The following is a 19,940-nucleotide window of genomic DNA, read 5'->3' as shown; positions in this document are numbered from 1 at the left end:
AGATGAGCAACAGAGACCTGAAAAGATGCTCAACATCACTTATCATCAGGGAAATGCAAATCAAAACTACAGTGATATCTCACCTCACACCTGTCAGAATAGCTAAAATCAACACAAGAAACAACAAATGTTGGTGAGGATGTGAAGAAAGGGGAACCCTCTTGCACTGTTGGTGGGAATGTAAACTCTGGAAAACACTATAGGAGTTTCTCAAAAAGTTAAAAATAGAACTACCCTGTAATCCAGCAATCATACCGCTAGGTATTTACCCAAAGAATACAAAACTACTAATTCAAAGGGATACGTGCAGACCGATGTTTATAGCAGCATTATCTTACAAATTATGGTAACAGCCCAGTGTCCATCGACTGATGAGTGGATAAAGAAGATGCGGGAGACACACACACACACACACACATGAATATTATTCAGCCATAAAAAAGAATGAAATCTTGCTATTTGCAATGATGTGGATAGAGCCAGAGAGAATTATGCTAAGTGGAATAAGTCAGTCAGAGAAAGACAAATATCATGTGATTTCACTCATATGTGGAATTTAAGAAGCAAAACAAATGAGCAAAGGGGGAAAAAACAGAGAGGCAAACCAAGAAACAGACTCTTAACTATAGAGAACAAACTGATGGTCACCAGAGAGGAGGTTGGTGGGGGGATGGGTGAAATAGGTGATGGGGATCAAGGAGTGTACTTGTGATGAGCCCTGGGTGATGTGTGGAAGAGTTGAGTTACTATATTGTACACCTGAAGCTAATATTACACTGTATGTTAACTAACTGGAATTTAAATAAAAACCTAAAAGAAATGCTATTTTATCATACATGAAATTCCCACACACTCATGCATCTGTTTTTGGATGCTCTTCTGTCCAAATGACTTATTTTTATCTTTTTCTCTTTAATATCATACTGTCTCAGTTATTATAGCATTATAATACCAGTTTTAGTATTTGGACAGCAGGACCTCCCACATCATTCTTCATTTTAAAAATGTTCTTAGTGTTCACATTCACTATTCCATTTGGAATAAACCATAGAATCAGCCTGTCATGGTCCATCACTGGTGTTGAGATTTTTGACAGCAACTGCATTAAATTTAAGGATTCAGCTGAGGAGAATTGACATTTTTATATATCTGAGACTTCTGCTCCAGGAAATTGACAGGTTTCTCCCACTTATTCAAGTCCTCTCTCAAGTCAGCCTTGGCCAGGCAGTCTTACTGTAACCGGTGACTCCCAATCTCTTTGTGGCATACAAAACACCAAAGATTTATTTCTTGCCCACGTGATGTGTTGGCTGCGATCTGGCTGTGGTTTTGTTCCACGTTGTCTCCTTCATTCCAGAACCCAGACTGAAGGAAGCACCCTGTCTGGGTCATTGCTATCCTCACAGCCGGCGGCGGTGGTAGAACCTTGTGATGACTTGTGTGGGCTCTGCCCAGGAGTGGCACACATCACTACCCATCATGGCCCTGCGTGAAGTGCATGGCCCAACCCAAGGGGTGGAGATGGCAGGTGTCGTCCTCTTACTGGGAGGCCAGAGCACAGCCGGGGGCAATGATAAACCTACCTTACGGCCATTTTTATATTCTTCAATGAAGTTTTAAAATATTTTTTTCTTCATGAAGACCACTTATATTTTTATTTTTTTTGACCACTTCTATTTTTAAAGCATTTCCCTCAATATGTATAGTGTTTTGCTGTTAAAATGGGACTCCTTGTATCTAATTGGTTATTAATAAGTGTATTGATTTTAAAACATATTTATTTTTAATTGTGGTAAAATACACATAACATAAAATTTCCCGTGTTAGCCATTTTTAAGTGCACAGTTGAGCGGCATCACGTACTTTTACGTTGTTGTGCAATCATCTCCACCATCCCTCTCTAGAACTCTTTTCATCTTGCAAAACTGAAACTCTGCACCCATCGAATAGCTCTGCGTTCCCCTCTCCCCCAGCCCTGGCAACCACCATCCTACTTTCTGTCTCTATGAATTTCTCCACTCTAGATATCTTGTGTGAGTAGAATCATACAGTATTTGTCTTTTTGTGACTAGCTTTTTTCACCCAGCATAATATCCTCAATATCACCCATGTTGTAGCATGTGTCAGAATGTCCTTCCTTTTTTTTTTTTTTAAAGATTTTATTTATTTATTTGACAGAGAGAGAGATAGTGAGAGCAGGAACACAAGCAGGGGGAGTGGGAGAGGGAGAAGCAGGCTTCCCGCAGGGCAGGGAGCCCGATGCGGGGCTCGATCCCAGGACCCTGGGATCATGACCTGAGCCGAAGGCAGACGCTTAACGACTGAGCCACCCAGGCGCCCAGAATGTCCTTCCTTTTTAAGGCTTAACAATATTCCGTTGTATGGATAGACCACATCTATTCATCCATCAGTGGATTCGTGGGTTGCTCTACCTTTTGGCTCTTGTGAAAATTGCTGTTATGAACCTGGTTGTACAGCTATTGATTGTGAATGTTTGTCTTATATATAGATTCACTATTCTAGTAGCTTATATTTTTTGGTTGGCAGTTTATTGTCTATTTTTCATCTTTTTGATGTTTGAGAGTCTAGAATGGAGAGGAAATCCACCTGTTCCCTTTGGGGACTGTGTGGCACAAAGACATAATTTAAGTTTTTTGTGGAATGTGAAAGTGGGAGACAATAGGTGGCTAATGGCCCCCCTTTAACTCCACTTTATTAAATATCTCCTGCACCCTGTATTGCCACCCTAAAAATATTTTTTAAAAATTCATTCATCATTGTGCTTTTCATTTTCGTAGTGGTTTTTAAATTAAAAATCATTTTATTAGGGGATGATGTATACACCATAAAATGTACATACCTTAAATGTACTTTTTTTTGACAAAGGCATATTCCTGTGAAACCCATAAGCTTATGAAAATGTAGAACATTATCCTCACCTGTGAGAATTCCCTCAGGCCCTTTCCAGTCCATCCCTCCTTCCCAGAGGCAATTAGTGCTCTGGTTTCTATCACCGCAGATTGGATTTCCCTGTCTTGAGCTTCATATGACTGGAATCATACTTTATGTACTTTCTTGTATTTGATTATTTCCCTCGAAGTAATGTCTATTGGAGAACTTCTAGTTGTTGCTTATGCCAACAGACTATTCCTTTTCGTTACCGAGTACGATTCCATTGCCTGAATAGGCCACAGTGTGCTTATTCATTCTCTTGCGGATGGACATTCAGATTGCTTCCAGTCAGAATATTAGAAATACATCTTCTATGAACATTTGCATGCAAGTCACTTGTGAGAAATATTTTAGCTATTTTACCTGCTGCATCTTACTTAACACCACAGTCAAACTCTGAGGTTGGAACTTTCGTTATCCCCGTTTTATGGTTGAGATTATTCTACCCTTGATGGTTCATTTACATGGGTGATGCAGCTATTTAGTGACAGATTGGAACCAGGGCAGTCAGACTCCACAGATGTTGCTAACAAACATGTCTTGTAACATGATAGAAGATATTTGGTCAAATAACTTTTTTTGGCTTCAGAAGAACATGGATATTTATATTGGGTGAGTAACGAATGTAAACATATCTTGGTCTCTTTAGATTTCTTCAGATGAATATGGAAAAGAAGTGGATATCTTTGCTTTGGGGCTAATTCTCGCAGAACTTCTTTACATATGTCCCACTGTTTCAGAAACAATACAGGTAAATAATCTCTTGAATATATTCGTGTTGACTGAAAAGGAAATACAGATTTTATCTTTTCCATGTTTGGGCAACCAAAGCTTTTTGTTTAAGACCAAAACCTTTGGTCTTCTTTGAGAGGTATGTACAGCTCATAAAACTACAGCTGTTTCTTGAATCAGTCAGTAAACTTTTATGGATTGCCTGCTTTGCATAAGACACTGTGCTAAGTGCTACAGGGTTATAAAAATGAATAAGCCTTGTTCTCAAGGAGCTTATATTCTAGAAAGGAAAATAGGAGAATGCCATACATGTTTTGGGAGAAGACATGAAGTTTTGTGGAAATGACTAGGACAGAGATCTTGCTAGCTAGAGGGATTTCGGTTTCATGGGGGTATTTAAGCTGAGCTTTGAAGGATTGGTTCGCTTCTAATGGTCCAAAATAGAAAGAAGGCAGATCCAGCCTTCAGACAGCAATGTGCAGAGTGTGGGAATAGCAGGCAGTGGCATTTTTATTGGAGTATATGTGACAAGGAAGCGATGGTTGATGGCACTGGAAAGACATGTTGGGGCTAGATGAAGGCAAGATGATGGACTTTCTTATGGAGGCAGTGGGTTTTGCCGCTAAAGACATTAGGCAACAGGACAGCTTGGTCTGAAGCTCAATAAAGGGAACTTGCCTGGAGCCAACAGCCTTCTCTGTACAATGGGGTAATGAAAATACCTATCACATAAGATTCCAAAAAGGATGAAGGGAGATAATGCATATGATGCTCTTAACACTTCAGCATATCATGATGTTAAGGATGGGGCAAGGTGGGGAAGGGGAGTCCTATGTGCTTCTTGGCTAAGAAACAAGTTTGGTTTTCCTCCCAAGTGAATAATTTCCTAGTGATGATATATATATATATATGTTTTATTTTCAGATTTTTAAAGACCTAAGGGCTGACAAGTTCCCAGATATGTTTGATGCCAGAGAAGTAAGCACTTGAAAATAATCAGAATTTCATTTATTTCAATGTTCTATTTCTTAGTATTGACTCATTATCATTACAGAAATTTCTTCTGCAGAAATTATTGTCACAGGATCCCACAAAGCGACCTAATGCATCTGAAATACTGGAGACTTTGAAGGAGTGGAAGAATGTTGCAGTGAAAAAGGAACGAAGCACGTGGTAGAGCCCTTCTAAAAAAGTGTCCTACTTTGGATATTCAATTTTTCTGTAACTGTCTAAAATCTTCTAGGGACTGCTGATGGTATTTACCTTCTATTTTAATTTTTCCCTTAATTTTTCACTACATTTTAGGAAGGTTTGAATCTTTTTTTTTTTTTTAACTTCAGAAACATTCATACATTTGCCTAATTTTCCTGGCTCATCTCCTTATTATAAACATTGGGGGGGAATCTCTCAAATTTTTTATATCAATTAGTGAATCAATCAACTAATAATATTTATCAAGTGTTCACTCTTTCTAGGCCAAAAAATGTAAGATCTTTCCTTGTCTTAAATAGCTAACCAGCTTGTTAGAGAAATATGGTGTCCCTAAAAAGATAAGTGATATACAATCATTTTGGAAAACAATTTGGTCTGATCTGGTTAAGTTGAAGGTGTATATACCCTGAAAGCCATCAGTTCCATTCCCACTTGCATGCCTACAAGAATGTTCATAGAAACTCTGTTTATAATAGCCAAAAGAACAAAAAACAATGTCCGTCACAAGAAGAATGGATAAATAGTTTCTTTTTCATACATTGTAATACTGCATAGCAGTGAAAATGAATGAATGACATGCTAAATGCAGTAACATGATACATCTGGTAGGAACATAATGTTAAGGGAATATAGCTGGTTACAGAAAATATAGACAGAATGGTTCTCTTTACATAAAGTTCCAGAGAGAATGCTAAAGGAAAGAATTTTGTTTAGAAATGCAAACAAATGTGGTCAAACAATAAAAGGAAAGAAAGGAATAAAGAAATATTAAATCCCATAGTGGTTCTCTGAGGAGGGACAGAAGGGGTGTGACCCAGGGGGTGAACTGCAAAGATAACAGTTCACCTTTTTTTCTTATACTGGCTGTTGAGTTTACTACTGCTTACTGCCTAGTTATTCTTTTTTATCTTAAATACATCTTGATTTTGGCTTAGGTCGTGATCTCATGGTGGTGGGATTGAGCCCCGTGTTGGGCTCTGCGTTCAGCGGGGAGCCTGCTTCTCTCCCTCTCCCTCTGCCCCAATCCCTGCTCTCTCTCTCAAATAAATAAGTAAAATCTTAAAAAAAAAAAAAAAAAAGAGAGAGAGAGAGAAAAGAATAGTGAAACTCTATGTACCCATCACCCAGTTTCAACAACGATCAGTATTCCATCCTTCTTGTTGTATATACCCCCTTCTTCTTTAAAATTTTCTTTTACTGGAGTATTCTAAAGCAAATCTCAGGCATTATATCATTTCACTTGTAAATACTTAAAAACGTATCTCTAAAATAAGATCTTTTGAATTTTAACAAAATCATGATAACATTGTCATTCAATAAAATTAATAAGATTTCCTTGATTGTCATCCAATAATCTTGTCTGTATTCCGTTTTCTTCACAAAAAAATATTTTTACTGGTTGTTTAAATCAGGATCCAACACTGTATGTAGCTGATGTCTCTTACTCTAACATTTACCCCTGTTTTCAGTTTTTCCTCTTGCCATTTATCTGAGGAAGGAACTGGATCACGTATCCTGTAGAATTTCCTTCATTCAGGATCTGACTGGTAACATCCCCATGGTGTCTAGTCAGAACTAGAAACTTGATTTGATTCTGGTTCAGATTTTCTTCCCCAAGAATAATGCATCAGCGATGCTGTATACTTCCTTTGGCATCACTTTGGGAGGAATATGTTTGGTTTTTCCACTGTCGATGCTCTGAAGATTGATCGGTGGGCTCTGGGGCTGTCATGTCCTATCAGGTTTCCTACCCATCTTCCACCTAACAGTTTTGGCAACCATTGATGATTGTTTTTTTGGATCCATTATTTCATTAAGGGTTGCAAAATAGGGGTTTTCAGATCCTATCAAACCTCTTTGTCATCTGTGATTCTTCTATAAAGAACTTAAATGGGACAGATGGGATAGTTATTTTTAAAATGAGTTGGTGCCCTGGCAAACTCCAAAGGTGACAAATGAGGTGTTTGTTTTTTGAGCAGGGGTGGGTGTGACCCAACCAGTTCTTTGAAACAGTGTGCTTAGAATGGGTTGGAGCGGGAGGAGACTATATTTAAAAGACCAGAATGCTGAGAGGCTGTGCCGGCCTGGAAAAAATAGTGGGGTCAGAACCAAGAGGAGTTGGTAACTAATTGTGAGGATTAAGGAGAAGGTATGCAGCAGACATTACCTCCAGGTTTGTTTAAAGGCGTGTGGCTGGATTAGGATGCCATTACAGGAAATACAGGCCCCAATCACATTAACCCCCAAAGAGCCACTCATACTTGAGAGCTATTTTGTCTCACACTTTTATCTATTACACAATTTTTCATTAGAATTTAAGCCAATAGTGAGGCCACTGCATGTCTGTCCTCACGGTGAGGTGAACACTTAAGGGAGGTAAAACGTGAGCTCTCACGTGGAGACGCCGTGTTTGGGTTGCAGCCAGAATATTCAGGTGAAGATGTAGAGCAGACTGTAGGAAACAACACGATAGGGACACGATGGAAAGGATGGAATCGTACGCAGAATAATGTGTATGTTATCTGGAAGCAACCCGTGCAGCTCAACTTTGAATCTAGGGGATTGCCAAGGGAGATCATATAGAGGAAAGCAGGCTAACGGACAAAATATGGCAGACAGTCCATTTAGATATTTACTCTTTATATTGAAATGTCCACCGAGTCCTTAATGTCTATGATTCTGTGATTCTGTTATCTGTGACTGTGGCCTATCCCAAGCCTTCATTTCCTCAGATGGAGGGACTATGGTTGATCGATGTACGGTGGCCTCACTATTGGTTTAAACTCTGACTAAAAACTGTATAATAGGTAAAACTGTGAGGCAAATATCTCTCAAATATGTGTGGCTCTTCAGGGGTTAATTTGAGACCTGTTATCAGTTTTCTATGCTGCGACAAATTACCACAAACTTGGAGGTTGAACACAACACACATTTATCCTCTTAGAGTTTTGGAGGCCAGACGTCTGAAATGAGTTTCCCTGGGCTTAAGTCGAGGTGTTGGCAGGGCCATGCTCCTCTGGAGGCTCCCGCTTCATGACCCATGTTCACTGTTACTTGAATAAGCCCTCACCACACAGGTTGGCTGTGTTACTTGAATAAGGTTTTGCACTCAGTGGCTCTCTACTACGGTTTCTACCTAAAATTCCCTTCAAATTTTTTTAATAAAAGTTTATTGAGATATAACTCACATACCATACAATTCACCCCTTTAAACTATACAGTTCAATGGTGACAAGTATGTTCAGAGTTGTGCAGAAAACCCATACCCATTAGCACTCATTCCTCATCTTCCCCCAAAGACTAATCTACTACTAATTTACTTTCCATCTCTGTAGATTCGCCCACTCTGGACATTTCATTTAAATGGAATCATACAATATGTGGTCTTTTTCACTTAGCATAGTGTTTTCAAGGTTCATCCATGTTGTGGCATGGATCAGTACTTCATTCCTTTATATTGCCAACTAATTATCAGTTATATGCATATGTCACATTTTATTTATCTATTCATCAGTTGATGGACATTTGGGTTGTTTCCACTTTCCTGATATTATGAACAATGCTACTATGAATATTCATGGACAAGTTTTATGTGGACGTGTTTTTGTTTCTCTTGGGTGAATACCTGGGAGTGGAAGGGCTGGGTCACATTGTAACCCCCGTAACTGTGTATCCAGGTTACGTTCAGGACCGAATTCAGTGACTTCATAGTGTTCCATCATCCCCACTCAGAATGAAACTTCTCCCTAGTACTGCTGTTGTTTAGTACCTCGGTATTATGCTCACCAATTTGCCTTGGAGCTCAGTAACTCCTATGCGGCTCTCTGTGAATTTCTGGAAAGCAGGGACAGGCTCTCTCGTTTTCTTACACCCCAAGGTGGTGAATGTACTGCCTTGCATAAAGCAGTAACTCCATAAGTACTTTTGCATTGGTGGGAAATAAAAGTATTAAGAATTTCATATGCTTGATCCTACAAAATGTGTCTAATACTAAAGAATGTTCACTTTCAAATTTCAACAATTAAATGGCAAATAACACTTAAAATAAAGGTGTTTAAGGCGAACCAATTTCTGTGTTAAAGTCTGTTTATTTTGCATTATAGAAGCTCTGGTATTTTGGATTTATATTAAAATGAAACACTTTAGAAATTATAGATAGGACTTTGAAAACTTAGCACAGTATAAACAAAAGTATATAACATGATGTGTTAAAATTTAAGTTTCAAATTTCACATAAATTTCACTGAAGCAAATTCAAATTCACTAAAGCAAATTTAAAAATTCTTTTTAATGTTTTGCTTCTGTTGGTTTTCATTATTGTCCTTGTGAAATCAATGAAGACTTACATTAATAAAAATAAATTTTTACTCATTGAAAGCCTGTATTTTTCATGTCGATGGATAAGAATGGAGGGATGTTTCCCACTCTCCAAGGGAGGCCTAGTTCTAGCCCTTGACCTGGAAATGCAGACCACAAGTCTGGTAGAGTCACAGACTCCATCAAAGTTATTTGTATGTTCTCAGCCTAATTATGCGTGAACATATTAAAAATATTCTTGGCCACTAGGCAGGTGGGAGGTTTTCTCCACAGTCATTAACTGGAGGAAAAAAAGAAGTTGGTGCCTAACTCTGTTCCATCTAAGTCAATCCACGTGGCTTTGGGAATGACTGCATGAATATCAGAATATTGGCTAAAAGGACAGGAAAGTATCTGACTGTAATTCCAAGGAAAGATGAACTTGTTTTAGCTATTAATGCAATTTTATTGTTTTTTAAGTGAAAAAGTAAATATTAAATAGTATTGTTCAATTGTATAATGGAGCGCAATTATACAATTGAGGAAGTCAGCATGTGTGGCCCAGCCCCTGGTGGGTTCTCTCACCTTGAAAGCTGAATGGTCTCAGAATGCAAAGGTGGGCTCTATCCCTGGTGAGGCAGAGGTCTGTAGTTGCGTCTAGGCAGGGAGATATTTTAGGGCGCCTGACAGGAGAACAAGTCAACCTTGCTCTCTACTCCAGCTTCACTGATGATAAATAAAGCCGACACTTTGAGCTCTCTCTGACTCCCATGTCTTACTTCTCAATTTGATCCAAAGTGAAGAGGGGAATAAGAGAGGTATCCTTAAGCCCCAGAAGCATCACAATCGAGTCTTGAATTGTAATTGCCCGTGTCTGTAACACTGGTGTTCTGAAATAGCATTCCGTTATTTTTCTGAAGTCTATGAACAACTATAAAGTACAAAGTATTTCCAAAGTTACAAAAAGAACACAACATATAAAAGGCCCTCTTTCTTTAGGCATAATGTGGGAATTCTAACTGTTCAATTGTCTATTTTTAGGAAACATTTCCCAAGTTTCTACTTTATTGAAAATAATCTTAGTCGTGATCTGCCGAAGTTGGTCCTGGGCAATTTGAAGAGAGGTCTTCTTTATCTGTGATTTATGTGAGGAAAATAAAAGATTAATATGACTTGTACAGTAAACTATTCCAGAAAGTTATGTTAACATAACATGTGTTTCGTAGCTGTGTTTGCTACTTACTCAGCTAAACCAGGAAAAGATACAAGAACCAACAAGTCTTTACTGTCAAGTATAAAGTCCTTAAATTCAAGTTAACAAAGCCAACTTGGGCGAATGTATTACAGGGGAAAGTACTTGACTCTATAAGACATCTGGCCAGTTTTAAACCCATTTGGAGTGGATTTCAACATTCTGATTTTTATAGTTCAGGGATAATATCTACATAAAAACTAGTTATAAAAATTTTAAATATTTTTCAAGTACTATAGCTGAAGAAAGAATCTTTAAAAATAAATCATGAAAACAAATCATCCCCAATTAACTCAAAAATTCTTCCTTTTTGAAATAGAAGACCGAAAAATTCCCTTCTGCACATTTAGTTTCTGAAAAGTTAAAAGCACCTTTAATAAGGCCTCAATTAATGGGGAGCCTGGGTGGCTCAGTCGGTTAAGCAGCTGCCTTCGGCTCAGGTCATGATCTCAGGGTCCTGGGACAGAGCCCCTTGTTGGGCTCCCTGCTCAGTGGGAGTTTGCTTCTCCCTCTCCCTCTGCACCGATCCCCCCAACCCCTACTCGTGCTCTCTCTCTCAAATAGATTTTTGAAAAAAGGCCTCAATTATTTCTATATTCACTATTGCTTTAAGACATTGGTCCCACATTACCATTTGGATGGAGTAAGAAATTACCATTGTCTATGGGAAATGTGACTTTCACACACACAAGAAAAATCAAAGTTAAAAATCAAAGAACATTTGTATTCAATATTTTTAAAAAGTGCCAAGTATCCTCTTACCTTCATAGGCTGTTCCACACCAAATACAATACAGATGCTCTTCTCTTAAATAACCAGTCAATATTTGTAATTTTTCCAGTACCTAGATGTAGGACATAGGCACATTAATAGTTCAAATTGAACAGAATCTTGGTTTTCTGATCTCTTGGATCCTGCCAAATTAGCCCAAAGCCATAAATCTGCTACTCTCTTAACCAGGTAGGAGAAGTATGAAGGGCAGAGTATATTAGAACATGTTCCAGTTTATCAGCCACCCTGATATTTTCACAAGTCTGCCAGACACAAAGAGACCACTTGTTAACATTTAGAAAATAGGTTTGGGCTGGCACTATTTTAATCACCATCCTTTAAAGACCCCTTCTACTTTCAAAGAATCTTCTTCCCTGGTGGGATGAGAGTGAACACTGCCTCCTTTGTCCTTAAAGTTCTCAACAATGGTCTCCCAGTTAAGCGGAACATTGGTTTTTCAAATTGTAAATGGTTCCTACAAAATGCTCACGTACAAATAACCATAGAAATAGGATTCCTTTCTTGAATAATCTCCATTTCCTTTGAACTATGTTTTCTGGCTTTGTTTATGGGTGGAGGAGAAAGGTACTCCTATAGAATCACTCCGGAAATCTAACAGGCAACAAGGTAGAAATTGAAATAATTTACATTTGCAGCTCATCCGTCATCCAAACCAAAGCTGAGATGAGAGTGTAAACTGAAGCCAAAGGAAGAAATTATATACTTTTGGTAAAGCTATAATGTCGTGGTTCTCAAGAAGGGCTCAGAGCGTTAGTGGTGCCAGCACTGAGATGCCCTGCTCAAGGAACTGGTGCCAAAACGTACACTTAAGTCTTCACTCTTATATTCATCTTCATCTGGCTCTTTTTCTTCCTCTTCCTCTTCCTCTTCCTCAGTCTCCTCTTCAAGCCCCAACCAGTACCATGCTTCCCTGGGAAACTGAATGTTCTGAAAATGGGAGAATTATTCCCAGTTAAACACAAGTATGTTCGTGTCAGCATGAATTCATATTCTTTCAATTCCGTGTTTACTGCCTCAAGAGTTAAGCACTGTGCTATATGAACCATGGGGATGAAGACCCAGTTGGAATACTGTCCCCAAGCTGCTGCCGGTCTAGGAAGGAAAAGACATGGGTATACGTAGCCTAATGGGTATAAAATGATACATATAAGGTAGAAATCTTAAGTGTCATGACACAGACACAAAATAAAATGCTATGAAAATACAGAAAAGTGGGAGATGGCTTCCAGCGATCTATTTACATATGAGGGAAATTTTACAAACGTTTTTGAGACTTAAAATGAAGTCATTTTATTTTGGTGGAAACATCAAAATAAAAAATAAAAGCAAAGTGAAATAAAAATAGAAAAAATAGGATTTTAAAAACCACTCACATCTGAAACAGATAGCAATCTACCATGGTTTTACTAATTAGGGACACAAAAGGTACTGAATATGGACTAAAAATAGGCTATTCTGGTTAATCAAATATTCTGGTGAACAGAATTTCCACACGCACCAGCTCTGAGTCATTGATACTCAAATAAGCAGAGAACAATTAAATATAAAAACATTATTTGACGCTTAGTGGGTAATTCAGACCACTCCGGTTCCTGCAGAGGACAAGTCATCGTGAGTACCAATCATCAAAGATCAGTAGTGCGCGTTAAATGAAAGCTTTACCAGGTAGCAGGCTAGATACACTGGGCTTGGAGTTCTTTTCTTTCTTTTTTTTTTCTAATTAGAGGGAAAATCACACCGGGTGCCAAAAGTGTTCCAAACTGAATACAGGTCAAAGGCTTGCCTTCTGAGTATCCAACTGCTGGCAGGCTCGCTGGCTTCTCCTCAGGTCCCCTTCCAGCTTTACTTCATCATGCTTATGTTTAAATCGCAGTCTAAAAAAAAATAAAATCAATCGATCGATCGATCACAGTCTCATTGAAAGAAGACCATAGTCCACTAACAGTCTGTACTCTCTTTACCCATTTTATGTGCCCAACTCCCAGAAAACATACGACAGGAAAGGCAAGATGAAACCCAACGTAGCGCAAGCACAAAGTGTTACCGAAATTGCTCTGCGGCTGTTTCTTCAGCTTGGTTTTTCATGTGAATCTTTCTCCTGTAGCTTTCTAGTTTTTCCTCTGCTTTCCGTTTCAGTAATGCCTCATGACCAAGGCCGCTTTTCCCTGTTCAAACAGCAAACTCTGCTGAGGGACCTGCTGGCTTCACACTTTTAAAACATGGCAACTGACATATTTGCATATGACACACAATTCTAATCTGAGAACAATCACTCAAAATCATTTGACATGAATGACAAGAGAAAACAGTAGGGATTTTTTTTTTTTCTAAACCCAAACACACAATTTGATTTTTACAAGATCATTAGTCTGATCTCATATGATAGTCACACTATATAAAATTTTTTAAATTGGGAAAACATTATCAACTGTCATACTTTCATATAAATATCATGAACAAATAAAATAGATATTTTTCTCCTTAATTCATCCAAAGTATTTAGAAAAACACTGAATGGATGAATCTGTCTTAGAAGACTTTTAGGACATTTCAAAGGACAAAAGTAGCTCTGCATTTTTAATGGTCACAGCATTTTTTCCCCATATTTTTATGATTTAAATTTTATTTTATACTCACTGAAATTTTTATTTTTAGTTTAAAAGATTTAGAAGTTTAAGAAATATCTTACTGGGACGCCTGGGTGGCTCAGATGGTTAAGCATCTGCCTTCGGCTCAGGTCAGGATCCCAGGATCCTGGGATCAAGCCCCACATCAGGCTCTGTGCTCAGCAGGGAGCCTGCTTCTCCCTCTGCCTGCCTGTCTGCCTACTTGTGATCTCTCTCTCTCTGTCAAATAAATAAATAAAATCTTAAAAAAAAAAAAAGAAATATCTTACTGAGGGTTTCCTGTGATTAGAACTGTAATAGTGCTACCATAAGAAAAGTATTTAGTAAGCAAATATATGTGTTAGATCTAAACATCAGTTCTTATTACTGGTAAATATACTCAAAAATAATTATATACCTGTTTTGACGTTGAGAGGAATTGGCTCAACAATACCATCTCCTAAGAAAAGAGGACAAAACACACAAACTACTTTAGAAATTCTTCTGCAAACTATAGGTGGGCATGGTATGTGACGTTATAATGTTCTATACATACCCTTCCAGCTTCAGTGTCACTTGAGACTGAAAACTGACTATACTCTATAATCAACTACCTCCCTTGCCATCAAATACCTGCTCCTCAGTAAGGCTGCCCCACAGGGCCCTCTGAAGGTAGGGTTTCCTGAAGTGAAAACACCGATACTCTATGTCCAAGAGGGCAGCAGCCTCCAGAGAAAGCAAAGCCTTGCTAGGTGAGGATCAAAGCCATTACAATAAAGAAGAGAAGACGAGAAAGACAGCTTACTACAAACATATGGCCTCTCCATCTTAATAAACAGTCTCACTTTCTAAAAGGGAAGCGAGAATTGAGCTTGTCCAACCAGATGCTCATTTAGGCAGCTGCCACAGGTACAGAGCGAGCAGGGCAGAGTGCTGCCATCCTCCTCAATGTCATTTCACTGTCCTTGGGCCGTTGCACTCCTCAACCCTTCTCTTGTCACCATTCTTAGCTGCCGCCTTCATTGTAAGTCTCGTCTATCCCAGATGTTAGCGCCTTCAAGGCTGAGCTGAGCTGATAAGTAGCTCTTGATGGCAAACGGTTGTCTAAAGTGGCTAGGAAGATGGAAGTTCCCTATATGGCTTGTTAGCATATAAGAGACTAGCTAAATTGTCTTAATTTCAGTGGAGATGGGTAAAGAGTTGTCTCTGGTACTCATCAAGAGATCACCATTTGGTGGTTAGGAACACCTGCTTCTGTCCAGACGGAACTTACCACTCTTGCCAAGGGCCTGACCACTTTTATATCCCATCTTTTGGAGCAGAGCAAACCCTTTGTTTTCACAGCCTAGTGCATTCTTCAACCCAATGTCACGTCTTTCTTGTTCTTCTTCTTTTAAACTCTTCTGTCTATTTTTCAAATTAGCTTCCTGTTGCTTTTCTTCTTTTCGACGGGCTTCTCGGATCTGCCTCAGCATTGGCAATCCTGGTCTGATGTCTTGTCTGAAGAATAAGGGAAAAGGTGATTTTGGATGAGTACCTGAAGGTTTCTCATAACTTTGCTACTTACTCATTTGACAGTGCTTAAAAGTTCACTACCTCTATGATCACCTTTGTTATTATTGATATTAGAACATAATCAGTGACCTCTGAGAATGGCTGCTCTAATAAAAATAATGAAGGCTGGTGCCAGATTGTAGGAAACTAAAGAAGTATAGAGTTGAAGAAAGTAATTTTACACTAATTTTTCTAGGAGGTTGGAAATAATAAAGAGCAAAGTTGAATACTAGCTAGAAAAGACAATAAGAAAATAAAGCAGAAGAGAAATTTCCTTGAAAGAGGAGAATAACAAGAATCAAGGGCAGAAGTCAAGGTTTAGTATTAAAAGGGAAATAAAGGCTCCTAGTATCTTTAATATGAAAATGTAGGTGATGTTTCCATAAAGCAATGAAACTAACCTTCCAACCCGCATTTAAAATCAATGTCATTGCTTAGGAGTCTCCTACATGCCATTACATGAGATGTACACATTTACTTACTGGACATTAATGAAGGAATCTGACATATAGTCCTCTTCTTCTGCCATGTTCAACTTCATATGGCAAAAGTTTCTACAAATCAAATAGGATAAAGTAACAATACCTATTATTTCAGTTTATAATGGAAATAGATCTGTCTCTGCAGCCCTCCCACACATTCAAGTGCCTCCCAGCATCTTTCTGTGTGAAGCTCCCCAACAACTCATTCTCTTCTACCCCAAGCCTCCTTCATCTCCTATTATTTTCAAATGAATGTTACTACAATCTGACCATTCCTGACCTCTTACAAACCTCTGCCAAGCCTTCCTCTACAATACCCCTCATTTTTCCTATAGTTAAGGCATTTCTTTCTCACCTAAACTATTACAACAACTTCCTAACTGGTCTCATTGCAATTGGGCTCTCCTCTTCCAATCTGTCTCCTACACGCTCTCCAGAGTGTTGTTTTTTTAAGACTACTTTTTTTTTTTAAGCTTATTTATTTTTTTAAATCTCTACAAACGTGGGGCTCAAACTCACAACTCTGAGATCAAGCATCAGGGGGGGAATCGGAGGGGGAGACGAACCACGAGAGACGATAGACTCTGAAAAACAAACTGAGGGTTCTAGAGGGGAAGGGGGTGGGAGGATGGGTTAGCCTGGTGATGGGTATTAAAGAGGGCACGTTCTACATGGAGCACTGGGTGTTATGCACAAACAATGAATCATGGAACACTACATCAAAAACTAATGATGTAATGTATGGTGATTAACATAATAATAAAAAATTAAAAAAAAAAAAGAGTCGTGTGCTCTTCCCACTAAGCCAGCCAGGTGGCCCCAGAGTGTTTTTTTTTAAAAAAAACATAAGTCAGGTCATTTAACCTGTTTCAAATCCTTCAATAAGCTTTACCCTGTAGACATTGGAGGACCAGTCACTTTAACATGATAGCAGGAGGGATCCTTCATAATCTGACCTCTGACGCTCCTTTAGGATTCAATATGTAAGTCATATGGGCTTCACATTGCCCTCTGAACATACTACAGACATTTCCTTCCTCCTGGGCCTCGGTGACCCTCCTTCACAAAGTCTGTCCTGACCATTCCAGGCCTTGCTCTACAGCACTTCATGTCCAAGCTGCTCATTTAAAACTTGATACAGTTAACATCTTACTTATATGGAAACATTTTTGAGGAGAGTTTCCATCCAAAATAGTTAAAATCATGTAATTATTTTCCCTTAGAGGTATAAAATAATTATCAAGAAAAGTGCACCTCAAACTTTATTATGTATAGGAATTGCCTCAGGATCTTCTTAAAATCCAGAGTCTGATCCTGAACTAGAGCCTGAAGTTCTGTATTTCTATTAGGCTCCCAGGTGACATCGATGCCGCTGGTCCAGTGGCTAGTTACAAAGGGTACTCATTTGTTGCAGTGCATACATGCTGTTTTTGCCTGCATCCTTTCCTTTGAGGACCCAGCCCTCTGCCCTCCATGCAGTTCTAGTGGAAGGTGGCAATCTCAGTACTCTGTACTGGGGACTCCCAATTCTGGTACACTATGTCCCAGCAACAGAGGAGGTGATGGGCTAACCAGGGCACATAAGCATCTCTTTCCTTACGTGATATGAATATACAGATTGTGGGGGGAAAGAAATCTCTTCACTGGGGTTTCTGAACTGGAAATATGTGAAGCTGGGCTCCAAACGGCCACCTTCCTGGCCATTTGAAGGGATTCTACTCTGCAGAATGAAACCAGATAGAAAAAATGCACAAAGGTAGTCCTAAAAGCAATGAGTCTCTACCTCTAGTTCCTAAGACCCAGATTCCTATAGCTCTTTCTTTGATGCTGTGACTAACATTCTTCCCAGTTACATGGGCTAATAAATCTCCTCATTTCTTAAACTTGGAATAGGGATTCTGTCAACTGCAACTGAGAGTTTGGACAATTACACTGGACGGGAAAACTATTACTGTACTGTTTCTGTTTGTTTGTCTTTATAATTTTTTAGTGTATATCTTCCTAACCAGGCTGTAAACCCCAAAGACAAGTTCCCTATATCCCTACCACCGTGGTCCAAACACCATAAATTCTAAATGTTTAGCCATGATAAGAACAAGAAGGGTCTTTACTTTGTGATTTTGTAATAATAGAATACTTTTCTCCCTAGGTCATCATGTCTTAAAACAAATGTACAGATAATGAATTTTTATGAGGCAAACACTCTTGTAACCAAGTGGTAGCCTCCAAGATGGCCCCCAATGATTCTTGCCTCTTGGTTTTCCACATCCTTGTGCAGTCCCCTTCCACAGTGACCAGGACTGATCTGTAACCAATAAGGTATTGTGGAAATGATGGAGAGTGACTTCTTGGTCATAAAAGACACTACAGCTCTTAGATCAGTCTAACTCTGGTTAGATTACTCATTCTAAAGAAAGTCAGCTGTCATGTACTGACGACACTTAAGCAGCTCTATGGAAAGGTCCACACAGGAAGACCTGAGGCCTCCTGTCCACAACCATTACAAACTTGGGAGCCACATGATTGAGACATCTTAGAAACAGAGCCTCGAGCCCCAGTCAAACCTTCAAATGATTCAGCCTGGGCTAGCATCTTCACTACATCTTCTTAAGAAAGTCTGAGCTAAGCTAAACTAGTAACAAATTCCTGAGCCATAGAAACTGTGAGATAATAAGTGATTATAGTTATTTCAAGCTGCTAAATTTTGGGGTAACTTATTATACAGTAAAAAATAATATAACACATCACCCATATCACAACCCTTGTCAGCTACCCAGGAGCCCTCTTTGTCCCCTACCAACTGTATCATTTCTTACTTTTCTTCAGAGTTTCATCAGCCATGTGTGCATCCTTAAACATTATCATTTTTCTTTTTATTATAATAAGTTAAAAATATGTAAGATTATACATAGCATTTGTGGTAATTCACCCACTGTCTCTAAACTTCAAATTCTTCATTTCTAATAATAGTATTCTTACACATAATGGTTTAGCGCCTACCCAGTATCTCAGACACTTTTATCCCATTTAATCATTAACAACTATATAAGGTAGGAATAGTTAGCTTTTTAGTTGGACAAACTAAGGCTCAGTATGGCTAAATGACTTGCTCAACACCACAAAAAAATCCAGTCTCAGTGCTCTTGCTACTGCAAACAGGGTTAGATTATTTTTAAGGGACCCATTTAGCTCTAAGGTGTTAGGCAGATCCGAATGGGGGTTCCAGGTTTGTTTTTTTTAACTCCCCCTTTGTGGGTACAATATTCTTTAGCATCATCTAGTCGCATCAAGCATAAGGATAAACTTCCTAAAGCGACAATCCAGGCACAGATGATGGTGGCCTGGACCACAGTAACAGCAGTGGAAGTGGTGAGAAGTGGTCGGACTCTGGGTATATTTTAAAGGTAGATCTAAGGAGACTGGCTGATAGATCGGAGGCGGTGTGTCAAAGAGAGAAGTCTACGATTACTCCAAGGCTTTTGGTCTGAAGAGCTGGAAGAGTGGAGTTACCACTTTTTGAGAGTGGTGAGACTGTAGTAGGTCTGGTTCGGGTGAGGTTAGTTTTGTTTTGTTTTGGCAGACAGCGGACAAGAAGGCGGCAACAAAAATGCTGCTTCAGGCCTACGGAGAATCCCATTACACACCCGAGGGGAGAGAAGGGCTAAGGAGCTGGACAACAGTAGAAACCTAGCCAAAAAACCTCAGAGCCCTCCTCTCTCCCCCCGAGGGACTGCGGACTCCTCCCTTTTCGCGTCCATCCCAGCCGCAAGCATCGCGCAGACGCGACGACTCCCGGGTGGGCATGTAGGTCATGGTGTGATGGGGTAGTCACAACAAGCGCACAGCCCACCGCCCTTTACCATTCCATCTGGCGTCCCCACCCCCTTACCTGGCAGCTCTACTCGCCCCGGGCCAGTTTGCGAGAGCGCGCGCGGCGCATGCGCCCACCTACCAGCAGGGGACGTCTGAGCCTCAGGTCCCACCTGAGTTTCCTAGCGAGCAATCAATTGGAAACCTGTGGCAGGGGAGACTAGGAGGATGTAATCAGTACGCTTGCGCAAG

At 39.4% G+C, this 19,940-nt stretch overlaps 2 protein-coding genes across 8 annotated transcripts in view; one reads left to right on the top strand and one right to left on the bottom strand.

Annotated features, from left to right (window-relative positions):
- Nucleotides 1-5,975, top strand: part of LOC123850986 (interferon-induced, double-stranded RNA-activated protein kinase) — a 53,315-nt gene extending 47,340 nt beyond the window's left edge. For 4 of the 5 annotated variants that reach the window (XM_064572119.1, XM_064572118.1, XM_064572116.1 and 1 more), the window contains 3 exons: nt 3,602-3,703; nt 4,609-4,662; nt 4,739-5,975. In XM_064572119.1, coding sequence (XP_064428189.1) covers nt 3,602-3,703; nt 4,609-4,662; nt 4,739-4,861 — 279 coding nt within the window. In that variant the 3' untranslated portion in view covers nt 4,862-5,975. The remainder of the gene's footprint in view (nt 1-3,601; nt 3,704-4,608; nt 4,663-4,738) is intronic. The other variant, XM_064572117.1, reaches the window with a different exon arrangement.
- A 3,659-nt stretch (nt 5,976-9,634) lies between these two features.
- On the bottom strand, nt 9,635-19,924 carry GPATCH11 (G-patch domain containing 11). Of its 3 annotated transcripts, none has more exons than XM_045884419.3 (9): nt 19,831-19,924; nt 15,879-15,950; nt 15,116-15,342; nt 14,261-14,302; nt 13,281-13,401; nt 13,020-13,110; nt 12,041-12,163; nt 11,207-11,288; nt 9,635-10,327 (listed from the first exon to the last, which is right to left on the bottom strand). In XM_045884419.3, the coding sequence occupies exons 2-9, from the start codon at nt 15,935-15,937 to the stop codon at nt 10,272-10,274; spliced, it is 801 nt and encodes a 266-aa protein (XP_045740375.1). In that variant the 5' UTR covers nt 15,938-15,950; nt 19,831-19,924; the 3' UTR covers nt 9,635-10,271. The 3 variants fall into 3 exon arrangements, with proteins under 3 accessions (XP_045740375.1, XP_045740374.1, XP_064428193.1); XM_045884418.3 differs by having other exon boundaries at nt 19,768-19,919; XM_064572123.1 differs by lacking the exon at nt 14,261-14,302 and having other exon boundaries at nt 19,768-19,920.
- Nucleotides 19,925-19,940: the final 16 nt, after the last annotated feature.

The sequence above is a fragment of the Mirounga angustirostris genome, unplaced genomic scaffold (genome assembly GCF_029215605.1).
Source record: "Mirounga angustirostris isolate CCGP_5_RB_7025 unplaced genomic scaffold, mMirAng1.0.hap1 SCAF_10, whole genome shotgun sequence".
In the NCBI taxonomy this organism is placed as follows: domain Eukaryota; kingdom Metazoa; phylum Chordata; class Mammalia; order Carnivora; family Phocidae; genus Mirounga; species Mirounga angustirostris.
The sequence above is the reverse complement of the archived record's forward strand: the minus strand, read 5'-3'. Positions and strand labels throughout refer to the sequence as shown.